General features: G+C 41.9%; 1 protein-coding gene across 3 annotated transcripts in view; it reads right to left on the minus strand.

The window, feature by feature from the left end:
• FRMD3 (FERM domain containing 3) overlaps nucleotides 1-19018 on the minus strand; it is a 314836-nt gene that overhangs the window by 125907 nt on the left and 169911 nt on the right. For all 3 annotated transcript variants that reach the window (XM_045086062.1, XM_045086061.1, XM_045086063.1), the window contains one exon: nucleotides 3640-3718. In XM_045086062.1, coding sequence (XP_044941997.1) covers nucleotides 3640-3718 — 79 coding nt within the window. The remainder of the gene's footprint in view (nucleotides 1-3639; nucleotides 3719-19018) is intronic.

Consider the following 19018-nt stretch of genomic DNA (forward strand, 5'->3'; position numbering starts at 1 on the left):
ATCAACTGATGAACAGATAAAAGAAAGTGGAACAGGCACACACTGGAATATTATTCAGCCACAAAGAAGGATGAAGTACGGATCCACGCACAGCAGGAACGAGCCTTGAAAACAGTGCACTAAGTGGAAAGAAGCCAGACATAAAAGGCCACATACTATATGGTTCTATTCGCACGAGATGTCCAAAATGGAGAAATCTAGAGAGACACAGAGTAGGTTAGTGGCTGTCAGGGGAGAGAGAAGGAGGGGAAACAAGGAATGACTGGATGAGTACTGGCTGATAAAAATGTTCTCGGATTAGATTGTGGCAATGATGGCACAACTTTGTGAACACACGAAACCCACTGAGGTGTACACAGCAGGATTTGCCAAAAGAAGCTGGTACTTTTGACAATAAACTTTCTGGGAGTAGTTCTCAAATTTTGACATGATCTAAAATTACCTGAAAGCCTCGTGAAAGTTCGGATTGCTGAGCCCTGTCCCAGGTCTAGAATAGGGGCCAGGTTCCCAGGTGCTGTTCCTGCTGGTCTGGAGACCTGACTTTGAGGCCCAGAGCCTTTCAGGCCACAGCCATTCAGATAACCAAGGTCACACAAATAGGATCAAATCTTCCCCTTTTTAAAGGCTACACACTTCCAGGCCGAATGCCACAAAGTTTCTTGTTTACTTGTTCAATGTTACCCAATGAACATGAAGCATTCCTTTCCATTTTTGATGAGTTGAGTAGTGAAAAATAGTTTCAAATAGCTATGTACTAATGAATGAGAAGTTTGGATTCTGATCTCAGAATTCTGAAATTAAGTTTGACAGAAGCTTCCCGAGGCAAGAAAATCTGCTTTCATAACACCAGAGCTTGGGTCCTTGGGATCAGCAATCTCTAGAGATAATCATGGATTACTGTGCATTTGACAAAATCCACTGAGCCTTAGAAATAGCATCAGGCTCAGATATTTTTTAATATAATAGCCACCAAAAATAATAATAATGCATCTCCTTTTAGCATCATTCCTGTATGAAAAGATTAAGCAACAAAAGCACAAGAGGATCTGGGACATACATTCTTGGGCCACTATTAACAATACTGATTCTCTGGGTGCTTGGGTGACTCAGTCATTAAGCATCTGCCTTCAGCTCAGGTCATGATCCCAGGGTCCTGAGCTCAAGCCCTGCATGGCTTCCTGCTCGGCAGGAAGCCTGCTTCTCCCTCTCCCACTCCCCCTGCTTGTATTCTCTTCCTCACTGTCTCTTTCTCTAGCAAATAAATAAAATCTTAAAAAAAAAAAATACTGCTTCTCTATCCAACACGAACTTAAAGATAGTTCTCTCTACAAAAAAAAAAAAAAAAAAAAAAAAAAAAAAAAGAAGAAGTAAAACCAAAATATTTTGATTACATTCAATTGTATGCAGCATTTACAAAAGCCCTAGAGATCTAAAGGATTATAAGAGGACTGTGTAAATGGAGAGATAAATGAAGGACAAATCCCCCTCTTTAATGAGTATTTGTTGTTTTACTGTTTCCTACCTGCCTTTAATCTCCAAAGTTTCTTTACCTCTAAGCATGGTCATGAACGTAATCTTAAATTCTCATGTAGCAAATTCTCCTTAAACTTTAATTTTACAACAAAATAACAAGTTATCAAAAGAAAAATGAAGTTGTTTTAGAATGCAACTTTTTTTTAAGATATAAATTCAATTAGCCAGCATATAGTACATCGTTAGTTTTTGATGTAGTGTTCAGTGATTTATTAGTTGTGTATAACACCCAGTGCTCATCACATCAGGTGCCTGCCTTAATATGCATCACTCGGTGACCCCCGTGCCCCCACCCACTTCCTTTTCCCCAATTCTCAGTTTATTTCCCAGAGTCAAGAGTCTCTCGTGGTTTGTCTCACCCTCGCTGATTTCAAGTTAGGGTTTAAACCAGAAGTACCGGAGGCAGGCCACTCTTTCTAGATTGGTTTTGAATTCTAAGGATTGGATGGACTAAGAAAAGTCCATTTCTATCTGTGCAAGGACAGAAGATTCACATACTTTCCTGTGGAGACATAAAAATGTTCACAACCTTCCACTCTTCCTACCTCAGCTAGTCAGTCAAATGCAGGGAAATGTTAGCAAATTCAATTGAGAAGAACTGGACCGGAGTTATTAACTAACACTTCGTATTCTTCTACTTCCAAATGGGACTTTTCTCAACAACAAAAGAGCCATACTTAACTTGTATCCTGACACATATCCAATTTTTATCCTCCAGACAACATTATAAAGAGAACATATGACAAAAGTGAGCCATTTTGACATCTGACTAAATAATGCCCAGAAGTAGTATTTGATTTAATCTTTCTAATTACATTATCGGCACCCAGAGGGCAAGACAAACATCTTTTGTTGTTGTTGTTGTTGTTGTATTTCATGCAGCCCCTGCCAAATATCACATGATCCGACTTACACGAAATCTCCAGAATCAGCAAAATAAATGAGCGGATGAGTGGCTGCCAGGGGCTTGGGGAGAGAAGAGTGAGTAGCAACTGCCGATGGATGAGTGCGGTGGTCCTCTTCAGTGATGAGGAAATGTTTCGGAATGAGATACTGGTGATGGTCACCCAACAATGTGAATGTTCTTAATAACACTGAATTGTATACTTGGAAGTGGTGAAATTAGGTTCCGTGAATTCTACCTTAATATCTTTAAAACGCAGGTCAAGTTGCAAAATGCCCACCACCACTTATGATGTCCATTATTTATGTGTGCCTCGTGTCCACCTGCCCCCATCCCCAAGCACAAAGCTCACTAATGGCTGTGTGCAAATTAACAATAAAGAAGGGCACCAGCTGCTCCCTCACAAGGTCACCTCGGTGCCACAGGGGTCAAGCTTTACTGGGGACTCATGAATAAGGAGAAAGTGAAATATCCAATAAGCTAAAATGCATCCCCTTGCATCTCTGATGCATTTGGACCTACGATGATTATTTTGAGAGCTGATCGTGCACAGTGACTTTTGTCACCTAATCAGAGTCTCGTCAAGAACTAAGCACTATCGACTTCCTGGGACCCTTCTCAGCTGCGCTAGTTGGGACTGTTCTCAAAAGCAAAACCCCAGGACAAGGACTGAATATGGCCCCAGCCCAGGAAGGTCAGAAGGGAGAAGAGCGGAGAACTGGAAAATTCCCAGTCGGCCTGAGAAGAGTTTACAAGTGGAGAGAAAACAGCCCCACGGTTAGCCATTCTGCAAGAGGAATGCGGGGTGACAAATAGCTCATCCTATCCAGTGATCATTTCCCTTCCAGAACAGCTCAGATCCAAAAGATCGTCCCTAGGGGCTGCACTAGCTATGAATTCACCCGGATCATAAAGACAGTCGTCTTCCGTTTATTTTTAGCACTCCACTGTCAGATGTTTTCAGAGAATACCTCCTCCTTATAACCACCGCTTTTTTTGTGTGCAGTTAATTACACTCCCAATGACAACTGTTTGAAAAATCCCAAGACAATTAAATGCAAGAGAAACATTCCAAGCCAAAATACCAAACTGGGTGTCGGCTTCATGGAGACAGTGCTGCTCTAGACAGGCGGCGCGTCTAGCCTGGGAGGACTCTGGCTGGTTAAAGGTGCGGGTTAAACATACAAACAAATGGAAAATACCTTGTGAGCTCTTCTTTAATCTTCAAGGGTTCGTGTGGGTAGAATTTCACTCTAAAGCACATGGTGTATGGTGGATGAGCTGAAACATCATAAAAAAAAAAAAAAAAAAGGCATGAGAAAAGCAGCAAAAGACCAAGGACTCCAACACACAGGAAAGTCAGCCGTGAAGTTACAGCCTAGCCTTGGGGGGCTGGGGGCAGGGGAGAAAGGGATTTTTCTGGCGGAAGCAGATCTTATTATGCCCAAGGAAACAAAGCCACAGTGACAACTAAAGAAAATGCTTGACAGGACGCCCAAAGCCAATGCAGGACACGGGCAACCTAGTCAGTTAGCACAACTTTCCACGTCACATTCTCGCCAGGCCATAGCTTCAAACAGCATTTTTTTCCTCCTGATTCTTCCCACCAGTTTGTGACAGATAAATTGCCCACTCTGGTCTGGGCCCTAGTGAGATATTTTTCAGACTGTGAGGTGGAAAAATGTCACTGCACATGACTAGTTTTCCCAAAACAATGGTGCTTTTGAACTGAAATCGCAATTTTAAAAATGGAGTCAGCCATGCACAGATCTTACTTTGTATATATTTTTAGTATTATTTGAGTATTATCTATGAGGCAGTCACTATGAAAACAAACACTTCTATAACACACTGATTTGTATGAATCAAGATGGCACTGCGCAGAATGAAGTCCCAATTGAGGTTCATGATTCTAGAATGTTCTAAGTGCATTAAATATCTGGTACTGAAGGACCACCTAAGTGGCTTCTATAGGACTTCTGATACCCTTAATTATAGAAAGTGTTGGCTTACAATGTTGATCTAATAAATGCACACAAGTGTGATCTAATAAATGCATACAAGTGTAGTAAGATGCTTTCAAATTTCAATTAGCATATAAAATGAACACTTTAAGGTGAAAGAAATACAATAGTTAACATTATTATTTCTATGGCTCTTAGACACTTGCTCATGTTTTGCCTTTGTTTCAGTACAGCTACTTGGGATCAACTCCAAGTCTATGTCCAAATGCCTAAATGAAACAGCACCCTATACTTGCCCAAATCCTCTTTCACAGCAAGGAGGGGTTAAATCCCCAGCCATCTCTATAATGCCTGGGGCTATTCTGTATGTAGACAAATTCTTTATGTGGAAAGAACTATCAGCATTAAATATGAATGCATAATGAGTATAATTTAATATGGAAAACAGTTCTCGAAAATAATTTGAAAGAAATCATCCAAATCACAGGAAAACACAAGCATCTTTCTGGCCATCTCAGCAGAGAAAAACCGATTATACACATACACCCACACACACAGATGTCAGAACTCTTTCCATTCAATGCCCTACTTCTCTACCAGGAACTAGGAAATTTTTTAACTGAGTTGGATGCTCCTAACCCACCCCTGTGTTCCCTAGATTTAGGGAAACATTTTTCTGGAGCACTAGAAGAAAATAAACACCATCTATACAGCAAAAAAAAAAAAAAAAAAAAAAAAAAATAGCAGTGATTCTCAAGTCATTCATCTTTCATGACATCTAGAATTTCAGTTTTGACTCAAAATATTTACTCTTTATACATTTTCTAGATTTCTTGTAATTTGTTTAGGTCATCACCTTTAAAGGATTAAACCTAATGTTTTTTATTACAAAATCTCTGGATTGTCCTTAGTAGAAAGATTAAGACTATTTTTATAAGAGAAGAATAGAGCAAAAAAATGGAAAAAAATAAGAAAATTTTTTCTTCTTCTACTAGTCTTCAAAATTAATACATGTTTAAGCACAATCAATGACGATGATTGATCGATCATAGTAGACAGATGGAAAGAGTGGATGGACAGACAGATGGATAGATGGATGGACATATAACAAGTGGATAGACGGAGACACAGATGGGTAGGCAGACAGATGAATGGAAAAACCACCCTCTTTTACTTTTCTTCACTTTGTCTCTATTCCTGTCCCTCCATCCCTTGGGTCCCCACCAAGCTTACCCCAAACTCTCCCACCACCATCAACAACTTCATCAATATTCTTCGACCCTTTTTGCCAAACTCACACAAATCCTTGCCAATATGATTACATATGTGAGGGATTTTTTTTTTTTTTTTTACAACTGATTCTCACAAAATGAGATCACACTACATATGTTTCTCTTGCTTTTCTCACTTAACTCTCTATTCTGCTCATCCCTCAGGGACAATAGTCATAGATCTAACTTCTTGTCGCTACTAACTGCATTATAATTTATATTATGGATACAGCAGAATGTATTCTGCTCTTCTCTTAATTATCATTCAGATTGTTTCCACATTTCTGCAATACAATTTGATTTATGTGATTTTTATGTGATTTTTGTGCTTTTTATTTCTATAATACAAACTTCCAATATTTGAGTTTTGGGGTCAATGGGTATGGGCAAATGTTGTAAAGGGAGCTGAAAAATAATGGAGGGCGTGGGGTTCCCATGAGCGGGACCGCCATTGCACAGGGAACAGGGCCATGGAGAAGCTCAGCAGGAGAGGGAGGAGAGGTCCTGAGCAGCCAGGACAATGAGAAGCAGGGCTGACTGCACGGGTCCTAGCTGCCGCCTCCCTCTGTTTCAACACCAGGCTGAAGTGGTTCATCATCTGCTTTGTGTGTGGCATTTCCTTCCTTATCCTTGGGACCGGATTGCTGTGGCTTCCTGGTGGCATGAAGCTTTTTGCACCGTTGTATACACTTGGAAATCTTGCTGCGCTAGCCAGTACTTGCTGCATTAGCCAGTAAGGGACCCATGAAGCAACTGAAGAAAATGTTTGAAGCAACAAGATCGCCTGCAACAATGATGATACTTTTGCATTTCATATTTACCTTGTGCGCTGCTGTTTGATGGCACGAGAAGGGCCTGGCCTTATTATTCTGCATATTGCAGTTCTTGTCCATGACCTAGTACAGCCTGTCATACATCCCATATGCAAGGATGCAGTAATTAAATACTATCTTCTCTCTTAAATTGAAATTTAGAAACTCTTTGAAAAGAGCACTGGAAAGGCGACTTTCTGTTTTTGGTAAAGTATGCTTTTCCAGATGTAATCATCATTCCCCAAACTGACACGACAGGTTAAGACCATTTTGTGCACTGATGGGAACTACATGCTTGATTAAACTGCTAAGTAATAAAACAAGATAAAAACCAAAGAGAGCTGAAATATAAAAGCCCACTGAAGGCAACCTGGGGAAAGAAGGATCATAGAAGATGGTCCCAAACAACAGGTGTCATTTGCTTGTCCTCTTGGTCAGCATATCTGCTTACTGTGCCCTAGGCTGGCTACGAGAGGTGTCTGAGCTCCTTGGCTACACGTCAGGACTCCCATTCTGCCTAAAGAATCGGGCGCTGAGACAGACAGCTCCCCGGGGCAGCCATCTTGAAAAATGCCTTGGAAAATCCCACCTTCTAACCACACACATCCTTGTTCTAAACCCAGAGTTTCCAGAATGGTCTCATGCTTCTCCCATATGCAAAGCCCTTCCATCACTTGAAGGAAGCTCTTAAACAGCACTTACAGTCCTTCTGAGTCTTCTCTATGATAATAAATGTCCTCCATCCTATCAACTGCTCCTCACATGAAACAGTTTTGAGTACCCTCATTCTGGATATATTCTGGTCTCTGTCTCAAGTCCAAGGCCCCAGGGGTTGCCACATCCACTCAGGTGAGGGAATCATCACCAGCCTCAGTTTGGACATAATTGTTGCTCTCCCTCAAGAACTTCATCTCAGTGTGATTTACTCTGAGTTTATTATAAACCAATGCTCTTAACCCTTTTCATATATGCAGTTGCTAAGTTACATAGAAAGTTGCACCTGACGTCTCTTTCCGTTTTTCTAGGGTGTGATCATGGGAGAAATTAATACACAGTATTCGGAGTAGACTCATCACTAGACCCATTATCAGAGAAGAGAGGAGAGGAGGAAGCAGAAAACGAACTTAGAAAGAGGCCACTTCAAGTCTGAAATCTTCTATCCATTTTCTTTTACCATCATATATACTCCTACTGTGTCTTTCTCTCATATTGACCCCATGTCACTAATATAAGAAGAATTAAAAGGAGCATATGATTTTATGCCCAAGCCTGAAGAGGCTAATGTAGCAGTAGGCTCCTTCTCGAGAAACACTCTTAAGATTCTGGATGCAAAATTATATTACAAAGCAAATAGTAAAGCTAAGGAATGCTTCTCGACAGGGTTGGAACAGTCTGAAAAGATAAATAATTTCCCCTCAAAAATGTTGATCTAGTTACGAATGGCAAGTTGTAGGAGGATATGGAGCATAGATCTCATTCAACATTTTATCCCCAGAGCTAATTATTGATAGACTCCGACTAGCTGAATGAATGATTAACCCCAAGCTTTGCGGCAGATGTCAAAGAGAAAGGCCATGCCCGGCCATCGCATTCATCCCATCCAAACACCGGCCTAGAAGGTCCATAGTCTGAGTGATTACGGCAACTCCTAGGATTTAGATTTTGAAAACCCCTGGTCCTATATCTTCAATTTCTGCCCTTCAACATCTGGAACAAACTCAGGGACACTGGAATCTGTTAGAATTGCTATTTCTAGAGGGACTATTAATTAATTCAACAAATACTTATTGAGTACCTAGGAGATATTAGCTGTAAGTTTAGATGTACTAATAAAAGTAGCTATAAAAGATAAAAATGATGTCTTCATGGGAGACATACTCTAGTGGAATAAATAGGTATAAAATCAAAGTTAATAAATGAAATATACAGGACATTAGAAGGCCATAAATACTACAGTCAAGAATAAAGCAGAAAAGACTTTAGGGGTGAAAAAAAAAACCACCTCTTTTTCCTTTTCTCCTCCCCACTATAACCAAATTCATGACAGTGAGGTACAGTTCACTTTACTGCCTTCTAGAAAACCAAATGAGGGAAAAATAGAATTGAAAATGTTAAGTCATTAAACAGGAAGATAGGGAAAAAGTCACCCCCAAATGTGTTGGCACTGGTATGGGGTCAAAAGTCCAGCTTTGGAGCACTGGCCTGTGCCCATACCAACTGCATAACCGCTAAAAAAGCGAAACAGGTAACCAAAGGGTTAATGGGACTCTTACGTGCTATTGTACCTTTTTACCCAAATCTCCTTATTCTTGGAACACAGTCTGCAGCCATGTTTCTACAGATGACATTCCTAGATACCATAATAACAAAACGTTCATTTAGTTGTTTTGCAGAGACTCAAGGTTTCACTAAGAGACTGGCCAGAACGGCTCAGGACCACTGGCCTTCTCTCTGAGCACGTGCCTGAGTCCAACGGATGAAGTTTTGAGACACAGAACAGCCTAAAACTTGACCCTCGGCTCATACTAAGGATGCCACTGACAATGTAGGCAGAAGGGCCACACAGGTGCAGAAAACAAGTACAACCCTCTCCCACATACTATCTGATTCTGAAGTCATACAGCTCCTCTCCCCGATCCCCAGATCCTTTTTTCTTTGCCCTTAAGGATCCCAGAGTCTCTGGCTTTGGGGAGGCAAGTTGCAGTTTGCCCTACGGTCTCCTTGCTTCGCTGCTGCTTGACTCGGGCTCTCCTTGCGGCACATTCAACGTCTTCGTGATTGGCTTTGCTGTGCCCTGGGCAAGCGAACTTGGATTTAGCTACAAAAAGAGCCTTCCCAGGGTCAGCCTGGCTTGGACAGGTGGGAAATCCCCTTGTGGAGATGAGCCCATCCCCTTTTCCAAGAGACAAGGACTACCACTCCAATGTCAAGTCTTCTTGTTCTTAAACTACTTAAGGAGTTTACTCTGATCTGGTCTGGTCTGTGCCAACCATTTGGTGCACACTCAGTAGCTGGAAACATGATGGAGGAGATACCTTGGAACAGGATGCACCAGGCTTAGAGCCCACGCCCTGCACTGGGACCCTACACCACAATGTCATCGGGAATAGTCACTGTCCTTACTAGACTGGGCAGCATGGCCACCCCATGGTGGAAGACACTGCAGCCCATTTCTACTGTGTTGTTAAGGCTTCAGCATCAATGACAGGGACACATGGTGGGGGGGTGGCAACCTCAAACCCCCAGGGGATGAGTCCCCAGATTTGGAAGGGGACTTCCAACAGTGACCTTGAACAGGCCACCTAAATTCTGCTTCCTGCTCTGGAAGAAAGGCCAGCACCAGGGGCCCGCATCTACCTTCCACCGGTGTTTGCACAGGCTCTTGGCAGGTACACATGGCCTGAGTCCGAACTTGCGTTTCACTGGGATGTTTATCCTACTCATGCTGGAATAAGAGAAGGAGATGGAGGAGACTGAATTGAACTCAGCTGAGAAGCATTTACTCAGCCACGTTAAGTGCTAAGAACAAGAATACCACTGAGGAGCAGGGGAGGGCAAAAAGAACAAAAGTCCACTTTAAAAAGGCCTAGAGCATGTAACTGTGCTGAGAACAGCAGGGCACCTCTCTTGCAGACGTCCATTACCTGCCACATGAGGGCTGGGGAGGCCAAGCCTCTCCACAGGGCAGCTCAGTGGCCCCCTTTTTGCATCAGCAGATCCTGGGGTATCTCATCATTTCCATAGCTGGTTAACACTGAGAACACAGGGGGAGGAATCGTCATTTACAAAGCAGAGACAGATTTTCTCATCTCCACTTTGAGATCTTGCCCAGAAATGGGGCTGGGGACATACAATGATCTGCTGAGCAGGGTCCTGGGTGAAAACAAAGAACACAACTTTCTATTTTTTACCAATGATCATCATCCTCAAATATTCGGAAAATAAAAAAAAAAAACAAACAGAGTGGGGCTTTTTATGGGTGGGGGAGGGTTTGAGAGAGAAACATCATTTAGCAGCCTTTCAAAAAAGGCAGTCTCCCTCTAATCATTGTATATAGAGCTACAGGAAAACAAAAAACATAACTTCAGGGATATACATATAAACACATAGATCTTTATCATATACACTCAGGCTGACAGCTACAAAAAAAATCTCCCCAACGTTTTATATTTTATTTTTATTTTTTTAAGATTTTAGGGCACCTGGGTGGCTCAGTTGATTAACCATCTGCCTTTGGCTCAGGTCATAACCATGATCCCAGGGTCCTAGGATCAATCCCCGAATCAGGTTTCCTGCTCAGTGGGAAGCTTCTCCCTCTCCCTCTGTTGCGCCCCCAACTTGTGCTCTGTAAATAAATAAACAAAATCTTAAAAAAAAAAAAAAAAGATTCTGTTTATTTGGCAGAAAGAGAGAACATGCACGTGAGCAGGGTTGGAGGGGCAGAGGGATTATCTGAAGCTGTGAGAGCAGAGCCCAACTCGGGGCCACGAGGCCTGATCCCCAACCAGAGGTCATGACCTGAGCCTTAACCAAGACAGAGGTTTAACCAACTCAGCCCCACAGGCGCCCCTCCTAAATGCCTTTAAACTGCGGTTGAAGCTTAGAGCTGGTGCCTCAAACAGACGTTAGGGCAACGTTTATACCTGGGCTACGGCTGTCCTGTGCCTTCCTCCTCTAGGAGTCCACTGGGGAGAAAACGATCCATTGTCAGATTTTAAGACTCTGGAGAAACACGGCAAAGCGTCTGTTGGTGCCGGCAGGGCCTCTAGCACCCTGCAAATCTGAGCCTTGTTTTCCAAAGAGCCCCAAGCAGTCATCAGGGTTCCTGGCCTCTTCAGCACGACTGATACCTTGTTTTATTCCTAACCAAATGAAGAGTGTCCCTCCCGTGTCTCGGGGAGAGGGCGGGGGCTTCACGGTGAGACCCGAGGGACACACCCCACTTCGTTGTGCAGGCGGCATATGCCGTGACACTCAGGTTTTCCATCCGTGCGGCTTCTTCCGAGGCGAAACCGCTCGGGAGCACAAACTCTCCGCACATGCGCAGAATGACACTTGAGTACCAAAAGGGCAGCGCATTACTCACTCATTCAACAAACTATAACTCTCGGGAGAGGTTTTAACGAGCCAGCCGGAGAACTGCTCTCTTAAGGACTGCTCTCTTTTGGTTGGAAATGATCATGATCATTCAACAACAACTGTTACTATCATCATCATCAAGAGTGATAATCCCGCCGTCACTCTTCTACTAAAAGGACAACCAGCAGCCTCCAAGATGCTACTGGCACTGTGTTGCCTCTACTTCCAAAGCAAAGAGGTTGTTTTTCTGTTTTTTTGGGGTGTTTTTTTGTTTTTTGTTTTTTCCATTGTATTTAATTAATCTTCCGCCTGTTACAGTTCTCTGGGGTTGGACGCATGCACCAGGCTCGCCCACACACACGCAGGCACTGAGATCTCATAGGGAATCCTGGATCGCCCAATTGCTGTCTCACGAACACTTGTTCTTTAATAAGGACTTCGAGGTCCAACATTTCTAACCTCAAGTTCAGCATCTGGATAAATTGCTACGGCCAAACTCAAGTCTCCCAGCTTCCATTTCCTCCTCTGTAAAATGGAGATAATAATGGAATCCATTGCCTAGAGCAGACAGTAAAGGCTTTTGACTTTGCAGGCCTCAAGGTCTCCATCTCAACTACTAGACTTAGCTGGTATAGTATAAAAGCGAAAAAGCAAACACAGACAAGAGAGAGACCAGTGGGCCTGGCTGTGTTCCAACAGGACACTGAAATCTCAGGGCACCTGGGTGGCTCAGTGGGTTAAAGTCTCTGCCTTCAGTTCATGTCGTGATCCCAGGGTCTTGGGATCGAGCCCCTGGTCGGGCTCTCTGCTTGTCAAGGAGTCTGCTTCCTCCTCTCTCTCTACCTGCCTCTCTGCCTATTTGTGATCTTTGTCTGTCAAATAAATAAATAAAATCTTCAAAAAAAAAAGAAGAAGAAAAGAAAAAGACACTGAAATCTCATTTCATATCATCTGCACACCTCACAAAGTCTTGTCTTTAGCCTTTTTTCTTCCTCCTATCCTTTTAAGATTAGGACACCTACTTCTAGCCTACAGGACATACAAAAACAGAAGGTAAGCTGCTTTTGGTCCAGGGGCCATCGTTCACTGACCCCTGATAAAGAGCCCATGATGAGGATGAAATGAGTTAATGACATAAAACACCCAGCCGATTGCTTGAGACCTAAGTACTCAACCCATTAAAGTTGTTCCTATTCTGGAAGGCAAAGAAGAAACTTCCATGGATAAGGGAGAGCCCTTCAACTTGATCTAGCCCTGCACAAGCAGACCTCAGAGATACTGTGGGTTCAGTTCTGGACCACCACAATAAAGCAAATATCTCAATAAAGCAAGTCATAATGAGTTTTTTTTGGTTTCCCGCTTTGCTTCCTGAGTGTACAGTAGAACGACCTGAGAATCTTAGCCAAAAAAAGAGAAAGAAAAGAAAGTTAGTAAAAGTTCATGACACTGAGGGCAGGAGATCCAGGTGCCTGCTTACTGTAGATGTCGTATAACTAACGACACCCTCAGGAGTCATGTTGGTAGGGGTGACTCAACTAGTAAAAATGGTAATTATCACAGCCAAAAATCAAGAGCTTATGTAACTTCATCCCAAGACTATATACCATAAAACTGCATCCAAAAATGAGGCAATATAAAGCGTTTCCAACCAAACGGAAACATGAATAACACTACCCACTTGACCCAGGTTTGAATCACTTCCAGTGCTCATACACCATGCATGGAATCTCTTGGCTCATCAGGGTTATCAGTCAGACATTTAGACCACCAACACGACCTGTAGTTTTGAATCATGTGGTCCATCCTGAAACAACATGAGAGCTCCTGAAGGGAGCCCCTGGAAGGACATCCCCCAGGAAATATAGGAGATGCTCTTTTCCTTCTGCTTTCTCCAATATTCCCATCACATTCCTTCCAACAAGGAAGAGTGCTGGGTCCTCCAAGAACCCACCATTGTACCCAATCAAAATGATATCATTTTGCCCACCTAGAACATTGGAATGTAACCCTATTTGGAAATAAGGTTTTTGCAGATGTGATTAACTTGAAGTCCTACTGCGTTAGGGTAAGCCCTAGAGCCTGTGACAAGTGTCTTTTTAAGAGAAAGAGACAGACACAGAGAAACCCAGGAAGAAGGTGACGTGAAGATGAAGAGGGATCAGAATGACACAGCTACGGGCAAGGAAGGAATGCCAAAGACAGCCAGCAACCAAAGAGCTGGAAGCAGCAAAGGATTCTCCCCTAGAGCCTTTGGCAGGGTGCACAGCCCTGCTGACACCTTGAGTTTGGACTTCTAATCTCCACTATAACATAGCCACCAACCATAACATAAGGAAAAGGGTAAAAATAATAAATCGGTGGTTTATCAAATGTGCATGCTGTTTAGAATTGCATTTCATGAAGTTCAGGGATTTTTTGTCATTACCCATTGTTACCATCATTTTTTCTTCCATATTGGGGAAAAAAAACACACACACAAAAGAATGCAATAGGGAAACCATTTAGAGGCCTGAACTTCATGGACATTCTGATACAAGTTCTAAACACAGAAATGTTCGATAAAACAGTTAGTTGCACCTAGAAGAAAAAAAGATGTCTTGCCAAACCTACAGAGAGCTATTGCTAGAATAACAGAAGCTGGCTTCCAAAGCTGGACGCAAACAATAGAATGAAGCAAACTCGGAAGAATGAAACCAGCCAAAACTAAAACCACAATAGCTGGGGACCTACCGTTACTTGATCTAAGCAATGGGCTTTGGTCAGGTATGTGTTTTGATTTGTTTTTGTTTTTTTTTTAAGATTTTTATTTATTTATTTGACAGAGATCACAAGTAGGCAAAGAGGCAGGCAGAGAGAGAGGAGGAAGCAGGCTCCCTGCCGAGCAGAGAGCCCGATGTGGGGCTCGATCCTAGGACCCCGGGATCACAACCCAAACCGAAGGCAGAGGCTTTAACCCACTGAGCCACCCAGGCGCCCCATTGACTTGTTTTTAAAGAACATGGTAGTTAAACTTCTTTTACCTGCTCCCTAAAAGGAGCATTTTGATTCTAGTCCACAAGTATTGATTGGGAACTGATTACATGCATAGCCCTGTCCTAAGCCATGGACCAGGGGAAGAAATTCTCCAAACTAAACACTGGAGACAGGATGAGACAAGTATATGAATGAGGCTAATGGGACAAGCTACCCAAAGAGGGCAGAGACGGGGTTACTATCACTGTGGGTGCTTGGAGAAGTAAAATGTGTAAAGCTTTACTATCAGAAGCATATGATCAAGTCCCCCCCCCCAAAAAAAGAACACATGTACAAAGCAAAGGAATGAGCCATAAAGCAAAAGCATGAAGGTAACTGAAAGAATAAAAAGAAATATTCAAAGTGGGAGATCTGAGTGGAGGCCACTTGGTGCAGTGAACGGAGTATGGTTCCCTGGAAGATTCTGCCCACCTAGAACATTGGAATGTAACCCTATTTGGAAATAAGGTCTTTGCAGATGTGATTAACTTGAAGACCTACTGCGTTAGGGTGAGCCCTAAAGCCTATGACTGGTGTCTTTATAAGAGAAGGAGACAGACACAGAGAAACCCAGGAAGAAGGTGACGTGAAGATGAAGAGGAGTCAGGAAGTCACAGCTACGGGCAAGGAAGGAACACCAAGGACAGCCAACAACCAAAGAGCTGGAAGCAGCAACGGATTCTCGGCTAGAGCCTTCGGGGGTTGGGAGCACGGCCCTGCTGACACCTTGAGTTCGAACTTCTAGTCTCCACAACTGGGAGAGAACAGATTTCTGCTGTTTAAGCCCCCAGCATGGGTAGTTCTCAGGCCACCCCGGAGCAAACTAATCACTCAGCAACAAGAGTCCTTGGAAGAGCCAAAGCGGTGGAAGGCAGCATCCTGACCAGCCTCGCGAACGGGTACGGGACCCAGGGCTTTTCTCCTGCTGTTCCTTACACCAGAGCAAAAGCGAGGCTCCTGGTGTGCTCTCCGCAGGCTACGGGAAGAAGGTCTGTTCTCCACTGATGAAGTTATTCAGCAGCAAGGGGACTGCTCTGTAGATGAGCCTCAAGCAGGGCTGGAAAGCGAAGGAATGCCACCTAAACATGAAGCTTCACAGAGAGCACCATCAGAGACAAAAAGGACGGGTCACCTCTGGCTTCCAGGCGGAGCCACTGGAACTTTAGGGAGGGAGCACGACAGACACCAGCCAGCAACTTGACTCGGTGCGCTGCACAGCTGAGTTGCACCATGTATTATGCAGAAGCTGGCGGTCCTCTCCACCCTGATTTGCATGCCGAAGCTGTCTTTAAACACCCCTGTCCCTTCAGGGTGCTTGGCAGCAGCAGTGTCTGATAAGTAGAGCAAGAAGGTGATCTTAACTACCCTGCTGGGCTAATCAGGTACCAGCCAGGACTGAGCAGAGAACCTCTCTGCAAGTGGGTCCTCTTTCATCTAGCTCTGTATTTTCATAGCACATTCTTAATGCATAATGCACTTTGATTTCTCCCTTCCTCTCTTCCCTACTTTCCCTCTCCTTCTCTTTCTCAATTTTGACATAAAGCTTTTTTTTCCTAGGGCGCCTGGTTGGATCAGTTGGTTAAGCGACTAACTTCGGCTCAGGTCATGATCCCAGGATGCTGGGATCCAGTCCCACATCTGGCTCCCTACTGTGCAGGGAGTCTGCTTCTTCCCTCTGCCTCTCTCTTTCTCTCTCTCTTGAATAAATAAATAAAACCTTAAAAAAAGTTTTCCCTCTTCTTGTTTTCTCTTTATTACCAAGTGATCTAGGAAAATTTTCTCATTGTGAAAGATCTGAGTAAAATATGACTATATAATAAAATATAACCAATATCATATAATAAATATAACATGTGTCCTCACCCCCCTCTACCCTACTCTCTTCTCCTGAGGTAACCAGTTAGTACACATCTTTGCAGCCCTTCTCTGCACTTATATGTTCATCTAAAATAATCTATTTTCATATATAGGGATCATACAATATGTGGAAGTTTTACTTGCTTTCTTAACTCCAAGATATAGCTAATAAATCTTTCAGTGTCAGTACTATAGGTCTGCCTTGTTCCTTTTAATGACTGTATGTATCTCACATAATTTATTTAACCTTGCCAGAATTCTAGGCTTTTTATTTCTTCCAATTCTCAGTGTTATAAGCAATGATGTAATATATACCTTGCATAATATAAACCTATGCCTGGATAAATTTCACTTTCACTAGAATCATAGAGATGAGCTTGTTGGATTGAGACACAGGCATTTTTTAAAAACACATCTAGGGGCACCTGGGTGTCTCAGTGGGTTAAGCCTCTGCCTTTGGCTCAGGTCATGATCTCAGGGTCCTGGGATCGAGTCCCGAATCAGGCTCTCTGCTCAGCAGGGAGGCTGCTTCCCTTCCTCTCTCTCTGCCTGCCTCTCTACCTACTTGTGATCTCTCTCTGTCAAATAAATAAATAAAATCTTAAAAAAAATTTAGATTTTTTTTTAATTTTTTAATTTTTTTTTTAGATTTTTTTAAATCTAATTTTTTTTTTAAGATTTTATTTATTTATTTGACAGAGAGAGATCACAAGTAGGTAGAGAGGCAGGCAGAGAGAGAGAGAGAGGGAAGCAGGCTCCGGGCTGAGCAAAGAGCCCGATGTGGGACTTGATCCCAGGACCCTGAGATCATGACCTGAGCCGAAGGCAGCGGCTTAACCCACTGAGCCACCCAGGCGCCCAAAAAAACACATCTAAACTAATACTTCTGATGTACACTTTAAGTATCCTAGACACTTTCTCTGAATTCACCACTTAGTCTCATAAATTCTCATGTTGAATATTGTTAAATCATTCTAAACTAACCCATGGAGCATATCATTGCACAGTGCAAAATTGAAAGTCGAGAATCTCATATCTAAAGTAGGTTATCCTACATGGAAAAAGTTAAAACTAATTAAGATAAATCCAAATGAGCGATGGCTGATAGCTTTAGAGAGAATTTCAATTTCAATTCAACAAAAATGCAATCAAATCATTTAAGTACAACTTTTATATTACCTTCCAGCTACTTTTCTAAGCACTTCAACAAAAATGCAAGAACTAAAAAGAATCCAAAGGTTAAATTATCATCCTTGCGTTACCATTCTTCACTTATTACACCCAGCACAGACTGCCTGTCCTTAGCATGTGAACGGACACAGGCATTTTTAATTTAGAACAATATGGCCAAATTTCCCTCCCAAATGGCTTTACCAATTTACGTGCCACCTCCACCAGAGGTGTTGCTCTCATCCTCGTTAATTTGACAGTATCAACATTATCCATTTTCTCAGTGTAATAAAAAACACCTTGTTTTAATTTACATTTTCCTTGTCACTAATGATATTGAGCATCTGTTTATGAGTTTACTGGCCATTTAGTTTTATTCCTTCTATGGGTCTTTTCACATTTTTTATTGAGTTGTTTAGCCTTGGGTTTATACCATCACACTTTATACATTCTGCATATTTAATACTTGTTACATATTTGCCAAATGTTCTTCCATTATTTATGATGTTTGTGTTTTAATTTATTTATAATTTGTTTTATACTCATTCATTCAACAAATATTGACTGAAAATCTACTCTGTGCAGTGAGCACACCAAATAGTCTGGTACCTGAGTTCAATTGTTGCATAAATATGTATTTTGCTTTGTTACTTCTGTTTATATTTTCCTTAGGAAGCCTTGTTTGATTCCATAATTATAAAAAATAGTCCTAAATTTGTACCTAAAACTTCTATAGATTATTAAATATATTGGGCTTTTGAAATCCTCTGGAATTAACCACATATATGCTGTGAGGTAGGTCTTTAGCTTTTTTTTTTCTTTTTCCAAGTGGAAAGGCAATACAAAAGATCATGACTTTAATCTTTCTATCTCTGATATGAAGTACAATCTTTATCATAACCCATATTCTCACAAATAATGAGTCAATTGGAGGTGGGGGTGCTTTGTGTTCTGTTTCTTTTCCTATTCCTGTGTGTATCTTAATTACTATATGTGTCTATCATGAGGACTCCATTATTATAGCTCATATGCCTTGATTTGCTACCTAATAAAATGAGGACCCTACCCTATCATTGTTCTTTTTCACATATCTACTGGTAATTCTGGAGCATTTTCTTTTGCACATGAGCCTTAGACTATTTTGTTAAATGCCATAAAGAATCTCACTGATGTTTTGATTTGAAAATTATTTGAATGTATCTATTAACTCGCAAAGAATTGACTTTAACAATATTAAATGGAAACATAAGAAGTCTCCACTTATTGAACTCCTTTTTTTATCTACTCTATAGTAACTCCATAGTGAAATTTAATAGTTTTATTTATAAATTTTTTGCACATTTCTTGTTATATTTGAGAAATTTGTTTTTATTTGTTATTGCTATTGTAGGTAATAGACCTTTCTCCCAACACCTT

This window comes from Mustela putorius, unplaced genomic scaffold, assembly GCF_011764305.1.
Source record: "Mustela putorius furo isolate JIRA1106 unplaced genomic scaffold, ASM1176430v1.1 tig00000876_pilon_pilon_pilon, whole genome shotgun sequence".
NCBI classification, from domain to species: Eukaryota; Metazoa; Chordata; class Mammalia; order Carnivora; family Mustelidae; genus Mustela; species Mustela putorius.